Raw genomic sequence first — 12,303 nt, 5'->3', positions numbered from 1 at the left:
TCCAAATTCTGGGAGTTAGAACAAAAATATTTAAGGAAACACAGAATTGCCAGCACTAGCTAATTCTTCTTTCAACTCTTAACGCCTTCCTGTCTCTCATCTGTGGTTTTTATATCTAATTTCTTCTATTTTTCTTTTTATATACTTCTTAAGCGTTTCTGTAGTGCTTCCCTCCTCATTAACCACTGTTCCCACCCTAGTTTCTTCCTGTGTTAAAATCAAAACTTGCATAAGAGCAGGTTTCGTATGATTTTTTTTTGGGTGGCACAGTAGTTACCACTGCTGCCTCACAGCGCCGGGGTCCCAGGTTCGATTCCACCCTCGGGCAACTGCCTTTTATGGATTTTGCACATTCTCCTGGTGTCTGTGCAGGTTTCCTCCGGGTGCTCCGGTTTCCTCCCACAATCCAAATATGAGTAGGTTAGGGTGGATTGGCTGTGCTAATTGCCGTAGTGTCCAGGGATGTGCAGGTTAGAAGTTACAGGGAGGGTAAGGGGGCGGTGTGTCTGGGTGGGATGCTCTTCACAGTGTCATGCAGAATCAATGGGCCGAATGGCCTTCTTCCAGAAGAGGGATTCAATGATTCTCTCATTTTGGCATCTCCAGCAAATTCAAAGTTACTACCTACAGACTGGTCAGCTTTTCTCTCTTGAAGCCTTTACCAGGATCTCTGACAATGGGAATCTTGCCTCCCTCTGTTTTTCCTCTCGCACACTCCATGGAAGCTTAGCATTAACATCTGCTGGTTGGATTTTCCTATATCCAACATTCCCTTTGGTCCTCTGTTAGCAATCTAACCCTGGGTATTCCTTGCTGGAGTCTGTACACATGGGGTGGCAAGTGAGGGCAGTCATATTCTCAACATTTATATCACATACCCATTGTCCAACATATAGATCACATTCTGTGACAGAGGAGAATCCAGCACTGAGGGAACCGCAGCCCAATTACAGCGATATCACTGCTAGTGTCTGAATGTTAGTGATGCCTGAGGAATGTGGCAGTTGCATAGAACTGAATCTTCTGCTTTCAACAAGCTCACCAGCAATAATTCATGAAACAAGAGTGCTTCAGAGGTCAGTCCTCCAGCTTCCTGCTTGTCAGACAATAGACTTTCCTTCAGATGATGCAGTCAGCCTGGTCTTAAACTCCAGAATGATGACAATGAGGGATACAATTTAAAAATCTTTAAAGTTCAATCCACACCGATCAGTTATGATGTCAGGAAGCATTTCCCTACATAAAGAAGAGTAGAAATCTGCAAAACTCTCTCCACCAACCCCCCAGAAATAAGCTGTTGAGACAGGAGGTCAACTGAAAGTGTCAAAGTTAAGACTGTTAAAAATAAATTGTTTGAAAAAGATTATGTAACCAAGTCAGAAGGTGGAGTTCAACCATGATTTAATTGAGTGACAACTGACTTAAGGCATAGAAAGGCCTCCCCTGTTGCATTGGTCTGAAATGATGTGATTACCGAGTGACTAACGAATGAAATAATTCTAATCTATGGGGTAAATTAAAGGGATTGGTGTCTTTGAGGAATTGGGTAATGAACACTCAGTATCCCAGAGTCTGTGGAATGTGTTGTTCAAGCAGTTTCTGTTAGGACCTGTTCCAACACAGCTCCTGTCTGTAATGAGAACACCCCTTTAAAAGCAGAACCCTTATCACCGGAATGAAGTACATGTTGTGATTAGAAAGGAATGTGTGGAATAATGGCAGGAAGCTGGACGGACACATTAACTCACTCGCTTTCTGATTTAATCTACAGCTGCCTGGTTCTGAACTGAAAGCCCATCAAAGGCCACCCCAGCCAATCCTTCGAACTGACATTAATAAAGATTCACTCGAAAAGCTTAACATTTATTGCACTTTTCACGATCTCCATGTCCCAGAGCACTTAATATGCTGTGTATTATATACACTGAAGTGCAGTGATTTGTTGGGGATGCAGCAGTCAATTGCACACAGCAAGCTCCCACAGATAGCAATGTGATAGATGATCAGGCCATCTTATTTAAGTAATATTGAGAGGTTAATATTGTCCTCATACTCCCTTTTCCACTTTGAATACTAGCACCTCTGGCAGTGTCCTTAGTGCTGAGCTGAGACACTCAGCTTTGGTCTTTTTTAACGTTCTAGTCACCAGAGTGGGCTTTGAATGCACAACCTTCTGACTCCACAGCGAGAGTGTCATTGAAATGCAGCTACTTCAGAACGTAGGGCTCAGGGAGCTGAATGCACAGTGGAGTGTTTTTACATTCAGGGATATGTAAAAATTAGAATTATTATTGGATAATTCTTAGCACTGTTGACCGTTGGATATCACCAGGCGATGACATTTGATCTTCTGGAAATAGTGTCATGGAACTGTCCACTTGAGTGCGAGTTTAATGTCTCTTCCAAAATATCATACCATCAACACAGGACCTGACAGATCCAGCAAGTGCTAATCGCCAGCCTCCACTACGTTGAGCCTCCCATTTCAGGTATCTTTCAGCCCCCAACATCCCAGGGTTAAGGAAGAGGGAAGTTCACCGGTGTTCCTGCTCCTTATAGCAATGCAGTGAAAGATTGGGATGCCATCACAGTCGAACATCCCTGATTGTTTTAAAGTCTCATGCTTAGGCGTGATGCTGCCAAAACTCCAGGACATTGCTGCTCAACACCTTTAGGAGAGAAAAGCAGATGAGACAAAAGGGGAATGTTTTCAGACGAGAACAAGCAAATGATTGTAAGACAGGCTTGGCTGATTTACTGTGTACTTTAATTATGAATCAATTATACACGATAACTCATTTGTTGTAACGAAACAAGACACAGATCAGACAGGGAAAATAGTGAGTAAAACCACACAAAGCAATGATAGCTACAGTGTATCTGTCTACAGTGAGTGAAACATAAACCATGATATTGTTGAGAATATATTTTAATAAACATAATATATGGAAAGTTTAAACTTTTGACTCAGAACAGACTGCATCAATAGTCTTCCTGCAAGAGTTAATTAGAATTACTTCAAACTACACTTTAAATCAAAGAAAGAACTTATCTCCTCATCCCTCTGACACACACCTTTCTATGGAAGGTGTAAAATGGATTCCTGCACCATTTACAGTAACAGGGATGGTCGAAGTAAATCGTACAGATGAATTTAAGCTGGACAAACAAATGAGGGAGAAAGGAGTCGTGGGTTTTGACAGTTTTAGATAAGAAAAGGTAGGTGAAGGCTGGCATACACCTTAAGCATTGGTGTGAAAGTAACAAATACTGAAGATCATAGCAGGTCAGACAGCATGGAGACAGCAAGCTAACATTTCGAATCTAGATAACCCTTCATCAGAGCTGATAAGCACTGGCATGAACTGGTTTGGCCGAATGGCCTGCTCTGATTTGTGTAGCCCATGGAGAGGGTTAACAAATGGTTTTTCAGAATGTTGACAGGAATGGAGGATTTGAGTTATCTGGATAGGCTGTGACTTTGTTCACTGGAGCGTAGGATATTGCAGGGTGACCTTATAGAGGTTTATAAAATCATAACCATAGACAGGGTTAATGACTAGGGCCTTTTCTCTAAGGTGGGGAGTTCAAAACTAGGGGGGTGGGGGGAGACATTTTTAAGGTGAGAGGAGAAAGTTTTAAAAAAGGACGAGGGGCAACATTTTTACACACAGTGGTCCATGTGTGGAATGAATTTCCAGAGGAAGTGGTGGATGTGGGTACAGTTACAACATTTAAAATACATTTGGATAAGTACATGAATAGGAAAGATTTGGAGGGATATGGGCCAAATGCAGGCAGGTGGGACTAGCTTAGTTTGGGAATGTGGACTGGTTGGGCCAAAGGGTTTCCATGCTGTATGACTTTAGGACTTTATGACTTTATGTAAACTGATGAACACATTAAGAATATCTGAGCCTCCAGTAATTGAAGATTAATATCCAAAACAAAAACAGCTTTTTAAAAAAAAACTCTTTAAACACTGTTCATCGTGTTTAAAAAATGGTCTGAGAACAACATCCCAAAGAGTCAATATTCCTTCAGAGAGCTTGAAAGGATTAATATTCTCAAGACAATATTCCATTCTGTATGAGTCAGAAAAACAATTATTTTTCTCCTCCTCAGTACAGATTAATAATTTATCTTTAGAAGCTCTTCACCAATGTCCCTTCTAAGCTGCGTGATCACACAGGAACCCAAAATACAGGCTGTTCCCTTGTGTACACAGCCATGCAAACAAAATTAAGGGCCATGCGCGTAATTCCTCCAGGCAACTCCAAAACCAAAATTCGAGAGTATCTCAGTCTTCACCTGAAATATCTTCAGACAATCTGATCATTACAGGTCTTTTCCCCAGGGTACAGGAGTCCAAAACTTGATTTAAGGTGAGAGGGGAAAGATTTAAAAGGGACCCAAGGGGCAACTTTTTCATGCAGAGGGTGGTATGTGTATGGAACGAGCTGCCAGAGGAAGTGGTGGAGGCTGGTACAATTACAACATTTAAAAGTCATCTGGATGAGTACATGAATAGAAAGGGTTTAAGAGGGATATGGGCCAAAGGACGGCAAAACGGTCAAAAAAAATTTAGGATATCTGGTCGGCGTTGACGAATTGGAGCAAAGGGTCTGTTTCCGTGCTGCACAGCTCTATTATTATTGTTCCATGTAATACTTTGATGTCATGAGGGGAACAGTTTGTGAAGGTTTTGGCCAAATAAATCCATTTCTGGCAGGCAAGGGACTGAAAAAGGCTGAGACAGCAGGACCCCGAAGATTGAATCAGTCAAACAAGGGGGATGGGTTTGTTTGGGCCTGACAGAATTTACATTCCAACAGAGTGTTTAATTCTTAACTCTCTGGTCTGTTATAGGTCTTGATTCAACCTGCAGTGCTCTCTGAGCTGAACTGTTTTCTTTGAATTAGTTTTGCTTATTAATCATAAAATTAATGGAGGTGAGGGAATATTAGCCAACAGCAAACCAGATAAAGGTGAAATACGCAGTGAGCAGATATTCTTGGATGGCTAGTTTGTTCAAGGGTAAGCTGCAGATGCCACTTATACCAACCTGTGTGAGGGGCAGGTTTTATGAATTTGCTCTTTGGTAGTTCAAGGATAAGCGATCAGAAGTCTTGCACAACTTGCTACACATTGGCATTTAAGATGAACCCTGTATCCAAAGCACCAGAGCCAGTGTTAACTCATATAATATCGATACAAATGTGTATAAGCACTCTTAAACGTATGATATTTCCATAGCACTTTACAAACATCAACATATCCTGCATCTTCCATTTGAGGGAGACATTACAAGTTGGTAAATGTGTGTTTCTTAGTGATAGGGGGCTGAGATTATTCCACAGTGGAGAAGTCATGCTCCTGAGCTATGCAAAGAGGCTAGCACACTCAAGTATTCAAGTGAGAGGAATGAACACGTTGTTAAATAACTAATCTTGGTCTTCAGACCAAATCATGGTCCTGGAACAATGCCACAGCCACAGGAACAAGGAGCTAGAGTGATTCTTATTTGGAATGGTCTTTGATTGGGGTTGAGGAGCTAAATTACTTGGAGCCTACTAGATATTGTGATGGGTGAATACATTTAGTCTGCTGTTGTTCTTTGCTGAGGATAGATGTGAGGCATCACAGACCACATATGCACAGTAAAATAGGTGTTAAAGTGCTTTCTGAATAATTACTGCGAACTCTGAGGAAATTGGACAAGCAAGACAGATGTTGTTTGGTGCTACAGAAGCTAGACGCAATAGCTGTTACATGAGAAGCAGCCAGAACAATGTGCGAGTGACAATTATATAGTGAAGAAAGGACAGTTTCAGTCCCTGAAATATTGTGCTTGAACCATAATATATTATAACCCAGTTGGTAAAGCCTTTTAAGCAACAAGAGTCCAACTTGAGTCTATGACCCTGGAGACAGTTGGGATTAGCGCCACTGAATAATTCAAGAGAGGATGAATTCACTGACGGGCCAAATGAAATAATTTCCCCTATTGGTTTGGTTTAACAGTAGCTAAGGAATCCAACCCTCCCCATCCTTCATTTCCATTCAGCCCAATAGTTCCTCCTGTCTCCAGAACATAGTCTGCTGCAATCAATGGGATTATCAAACTCCAAACTGAATCAATTGGCCCCAAGAACGAATGGCCTTTCCTCTTTGCCTGTTACTCAGCAGATCCCACCTGCCGCCTCTTTGACGGAGGGACAAGGTAACCAGGTAACACGGTGGGAAGCCCGTGGCCATCCAGCTTAACCTCAATGAGATGATTGGCCAAGGCAAATTCTTCATCATCCAGCATTCCATCCTTATCGACATCGGAAAGTTTCCAGATCCTCCCAAGTACAGAGTTTGGCAGCTTGGTCGTGATCATCCAATTCTTGGCCTTTACCCCATTGATCTTGCCATCCATTGGTGATAGATTGTAGAAAATTTCATCATACTTTGGCTTGTCCTTCGTGACAACCCATTCGTCATCGTCATCTGCTGCCTCACAGGTTCCATCCACAATGCCTTCGACGAATGGCCCATTGGAGGTCCCATCAAATGCACCACCATGGACCAACTGTTCTGGCATCTCCATCTCCTCTTGTCTCACCAAAGGCATCAGCTTAGCGACATCATAGGTGAGCATATGATCCAGCTCATTCATCATCTTGGGCTTGAGGGAAGGGAACTTTGAGAAGTCATGGACCCGGAGCTGCTCCTGAAGAACAGATACATTCATTTGTGTTAGTGTGAGTCACACTCATTCAGACCACCCATACCCCGACCCAACATCACCCCACCGCAACAGAGGCAGAGTTACATCCTCCTAACATCATCCTGAGTCAGCTCATCCGTTCACCAGAAATCCACATTCATGTCTTGCTTGTCTCTAGACATTGCTAATACGAGCAGGCTATTGGCCCTTCAAGCCCACTCCAACATGCAAATTGATCATGTGTGATCATTGAGATCAGTACCCTGTTCCCAATTTCTCCTAGATCTTTTGATCCTTTTAGCCCAAAGAATATCCGTATCCTATTTGAGACTGGGGGGTAGTGGTTAGAGGAAACTGACAGGAGACAAAGAGTAGGAAGAATGACAATAAATGATCATGTGTTCAGAAGAGACTTACCAGGATGTTGCCAGGACTGGAGGGTTTGAGTTATGGGGAGAGGCTGGTTAGACCGGGACTTGCTTTCTGTGGAGGCTGAGGGGTGACCTTATAGAGGTGTATATAAGGTGAATGGTAGGTGTCTTTTCAGTAGGTGGGGGGCATATTTTTAAGGTGAGAGGAGAAAGATTTAAAAAAGACATGAGGGGCAATTTTTTACATGGAGAGTGGTTCGTGTGTGGAATGAACTGCCAGAGGAAGTGGTGGATGCGGGTACAGTTATAACGTTTAAAAGACGCTTGGATAAGTACACGAATAAGAAATGTTTAGAGGGATATGGGCCAGGAGCAGGCAGGTGGGACTAGTTTAGTTTGGGATTATGGTCGGCATGGACTGGTTGGACTAAAGGGTCTGTTTCTGTGCTGTATGACTTCATGACTATCAATGGACCTTTTTCCATGTAACAGGCAGTGACTAATGGGGTCCCACAGGGATCAGTGCATGGACCCTAGCTATTCATAACATATCCTAATGATTTAGATGAGGGGACTAAATGTAATGTCTCCAACTTTGCAGATGACACAAAGCTGGGCGGGAGGGTGAGCTATGAGGAGAATGCACAGAGGCTTTAGTGTGATTTAGACAAGCTGAGTGAGTGGGCAAATGCATGGAGGATGCAGTACAGTGTGGATAAATGTGAGGTTATCCACTTTGGTAATAAAAACAGGAAGGCAGACTATCTGAATATTGACAGATTGGGAAAAGGGGAGGTGCAACGTGACTTGGGTGTCCTTGTACATCAGTCACTGAGGGTAAGCATTGAAGGTACAGCAGGCAGTGAGGAAGGGAAATGGTATGTTGGCCTTCATTGTGAGAGGTTTCAAGTGCAGGAGCAGGGGTGTGTTGCTGCAGTTATACAGGGCCTTGGTGAGACCACACCTGGAGTGCTATGTGCAGTTTCGGTCTCCTTATCTGCAGAAGGATGCTCTGGCTATGGAGGGAGTGTAACAAAGATTTACCAGGCTGGTTCATGGGCTGGCAGGACTGATGTACGAAGACAGACTGGAGCAGTCAGGACTATAATCACTGGAGTTCACAAGAATAAGGGTTGATCTCACTGAAGCCTATAAAATTCTAACAGGGTTATGACTCTATGACTCAATCAATGACTAGACTAGATAAATGGAAGAAGGATGTTCCCGATGACCAGCGGTCACAGTCTAAGGATACAGTGTGGGTCATTTAGGACTGAGATGAGGAGAAATGTCTTCACCCAGAGCATGAGAAGCCTGTGGAATTCTCTACCACAGAAAGTGGTTGAGGCCAAAAAATTGAATGCTTTCAAGAAGGAGTTACATGTATTCTTAGGCCTAAAGGGATCAAAAGGGTGTGGGGAGAAAGCGGGAACAGGGGACTGAGTTGGATGATCAGCTGTGATTATTTTGAATAAGGAGCAGGCTCAAAGGCTACTCCTGATTCTATTTCTTATGTTCCTTCACAGTCATTGAGTCAAAATCCTGGAACTCTCTTCCTAACAGTATTACAATAGCAACTAAACTCAAGGACTGCACTGGTTCTAGAAGGCAGCTCGCTACCAATTTCTCCAGGGCAACTAGGCATGGGTAATTAATGCTGGCCAGCCAGCAATGTCCACACACTGGGAACACATTTTTAATGAAGAGATGGCTGGTTGACTTGGGCAAGGAGTTAGATGAAGGAGCTGCCCATGATGATTAAAATATTCCCACAGAATACAGTCAGGCAGTTAGAACAGGATCATTATTCCCCACGCAAAATCCTGCAGGTACTGTGGAATCTGAAATAAAAGCAAAACAACATTGGAAAGGTACCTGTGCAGGGTAACGGAGTGAAATGTTCCTGACAACAATAGTTCTGATGATGGGTTAGAGTTAGAACAGGCGCCTTGTCATGAGAGAGGGAGTTTCAGATTAACTGCAGAATATAGACATGAGGGGACAGAGGAACAGAGAAATTACTTTCACAAATATTGTTTCTCTCCATGCCCCTCACTGTATGTGGAGTGAGATGGGACTGACCTGCATCCTCTCAAAGTCTGGGAAATCTCCTGCCGAGATATGGTGCTCCAACTGGATGTTTCTGAAGATTTCTGGCAGATTGGAGATCAGCTGCTTCTTCTTATTCTCCTTCCTGAGGACACCTCGCATTTCTTTCTTCAGGTAGCTCATGATATAGGCATGGACCTGGAGCAGGAGACAGGAGAATCACATTAAAATATCTGCTGACCAGCAGCTCCGACTACACAAGAGGCCAGGATGACAGACAGACAGCGTCTGGGTAAATGATCCAATCAGATCTACCCTTGGAATTCTGCCGTAGACTTCTCCAGTGCCAATCAGATAGCTGGATCTCCAGTGTTACATTGAGCCAATCAGACAGTGATCCCCACCATTAAATCAAGCCAATCAGTTTGCAGGACCTTCAGTATTGCATTGAGCCAATCAGACAGTGTGATCCCCAGTGTTAAATCTAGCCAATCAGATAGCAGGATCATCAATGTGGAATTCAGCCAATTGGACAGTGAGATGAGTGGAGTGAAATTGAGCTAGTGAATCGAGGGATCCAGCAGCGTGGAACTGACCAAGATAGAGGGGATCTGGTCAGTCTGTGGATCTCCGTGCCATTTGTAAAATCTTAAATCACCTCCCACTTGGAGTTGGGATGGGGAGATTGAATAAAGAGCTACTTTTGCAGCTGAAGAAATGGTTTGTTTCCGATTCCAGGAAAATGTCCCTGGCCTGATCCAATTCACAAAGTACAGGTGTTCCAGCTGCTGGGGTATAGGCAGCCAGATCTTTAATAGCCCTGGGCAATGGTTCATCTACCAGGTATCTCCCTGGATCTTGGCTTCACCTCGAGAATTTGATTCCAAATTACAGATTGGATATGAACTTGAGGGAGAGCAGAGATTGGAGAAGAAACACAGGATCAGAAACCCACTCTGGCTGATCTCTATCTCCACTCCAATTCGCCAGATATTGTTCCAAACTGTCTGACCTCATTCAGCATTCCCAGTTTCCATCAGCCCAACCCCAGATGCCTCCAATTACTGGATCCTAAATTGTCAAATTCCTTTCCTACTGCTCTCCATCTCTCTATCCTCCGTTAAGACACTACTTAAAACTTACATCATTGTCCAAACTAACAGAGAAAATAGGGGCAAGGATAGGTATTCAGCCAATAGAATCTGCTCCACTGTTCAACATGATCACAACTAATCCTGTATCTCAATGCTACACTCTCACTGTCTCCCTATATCCCTTGCCTCTAGCCTCTAGAAATCTGTCTTCAGTCACTTTGGCTTTCACTGTTGTCTGTGATAGTGAATTCCACACAGGTTCACCATCCTCAGAGTGAAGACATTTCTCCTCATCTCAGTCCTAAATTATCAATCCTGTATCCTTCTGGTTACTTGCCCTGTTATTTCTTTACATAGTCATAGAGTCATACAGCATGGAAACAGAACCTTCGGTCCAACCAGTCCACATCAACCATGATCCCAAACTAAACTAGTCCCACCTGCCTATGCTTGACCCATATCCTCCAAACCTTTCTTATTCATGTGCTTATCTAAATGTCTTTTAATTGTTGCAACTGTACCCGTATCCATCACTTCCTCTGGCAGCTCACACATGAACCACTCAAAAAATTACCCCTCATGTCTTAGAGTAGAGTCATAGAGTAATACAGCATGGAAACAGGCCCTTCAGCCCAAACTGGTCCATGCTGACCATGGTCCCCACTCAGCTAGTTCCAATTGCTCGCATTTGGTCCATATCCCTCAAAGCCCTTCCCAACCATGTACTCATCCAAATGTTTTTTAATGTTGCTATTGAACCAGCCTCAACCACTTTCTCTGGCAGCCCATTCCATATACACACCGCTGTCTGTGTGAAGAAGTTGCCCCTCAGATCCTCCTTAAATCTTTCCCCTCTCAGCTTAAACCTATGCCCTCTAGTTTTCAATTCCCATCCCTGGGAAAAAGACTGTATGCATTCATCCTATCTATGCCCCTCATGATTTTATACACCTCAGTAAGGTCACCCTTCATTCTCCTATGTTCCAAGAAATAAAGTCTTGTCCTGGCCAACCTCTCCCAATAACTGGGGCCGACTAGTCCTAGCAACATCCTTGTAAATCTCCTTTGTACACTTTCCAGTTTAACTATAACAGAGTGGCCAAAACTGTACACAATACTCCATGTGCTGCCTCACCAATGACTTATACAACTGTAACATAACGTCCCAACTCCTACACTCAATGCCTCGACCGACGAAGGCCAGCATGCTAAATGCCTTCTTCACCATCCTGTCCACCTGTGACGCTGCTTTCAACAAACCACGTACTCGTCCTCCTAGGTCCCTCTGTTCCACAACACTCCTCAGGACCTTCCCATTTACTATATAAGTCCTACCTTAGTTTGACTTTCCAAAGTGCAACACCGCACACTTATCTGTATTGAAGTGCATTTGCCAATCCTCAGCCCACTTCCCCATCTGATCAAGATCCCGCTGTAATTTTTGATAACCTTCTTCGCTATCAATGATACCTCCTAATTTTGTATCATCCGCAAACTTCCTAATCATGCCTTGTATGTTCACATTCACATCATTTATGTAAATAACAAATAATGAAAGTCCCAGCACCGACCCCTGTGGCACACCACTACTCACAGGCCTCTGTGTCCATTTTAAATCTCTCTCCTCTCACTTTAAAAGTGTGCCCCCTTGTCTTGAAATTCCCCCACCCGAGGGAAAAGACACCTGCCATTCACCTTACCTATGCCCCTTTACTCTATTTTTTGTCTTACAACAATCCTGTGCAGTGCCCGAATATGATTGTCCCCCAACGCAGCAGATGGTGAAATTTGAATTCAATAAAAATCTGGAATTAAAATGGCAAACACATACCACTGTCAATTGTTGTAAAAAAAAATCCTTTAGTGAAGGGAATCTGCCATCCTTACCTGGTCTGGCCTACATGCGACTCCAGACACACAGCAACGTGGTTGATGCTTAACTACCCTCTGGGCAATTAGGGATGGGCAATAAATGCTAAGTCCTTAAAACTCATTAAAAATATAAAGAGGGGTTGGGAACAAAAACCAAGTTGCTGGAAAAGCTCAGCAGGTCTGGCAGCATCTGTGAAGGAGA

At 43.4% G+C, this 12,303-nt stretch overlaps 1 protein-coding gene across 1 annotated transcript in view; it reads right to left on the bottom strand.

Moving 5' to 3' along the window:
- Window positions 1-2,745: 2,745 nt before the first annotated feature.
- Window positions 2,746-12,303, bottom strand: part of LOC109938654 (EH domain-containing protein 2-like) — a 29,378-nt gene continuing 19,820 nt past the window's right edge. The window contains exons 6-7 of the mRNA XM_048618142.1: window positions 9,169-9,333; window positions 2,746-6,718 (exon numbers count right to left, since the gene is read on the bottom strand). Of these exons, the coding sequence (XP_048474099.1) occupies window positions 6,179-6,718; window positions 9,169-9,333 (705 nt within the window). The 3' untranslated portion in view covers window positions 2,746-6,178. The remainder of the gene's footprint in view (window positions 6,719-9,168; window positions 9,334-12,303) is intronic.

Source organism: Rhincodon typus, chromosome 39 (genome assembly GCF_021869965.1).
Source record: "Rhincodon typus isolate 14 chromosome 39, sRhiTyp1.1, whole genome shotgun sequence".
Lineage (NCBI taxonomy): Eukaryota > Metazoa > Chordata > Chondrichthyes > Orectolobiformes > Rhincodontidae > Rhincodon > Rhincodon typus.
The sequence above is the reverse complement of the archived record's forward strand: the minus strand, read 5'-3'. Positions and strand labels throughout refer to the sequence as shown.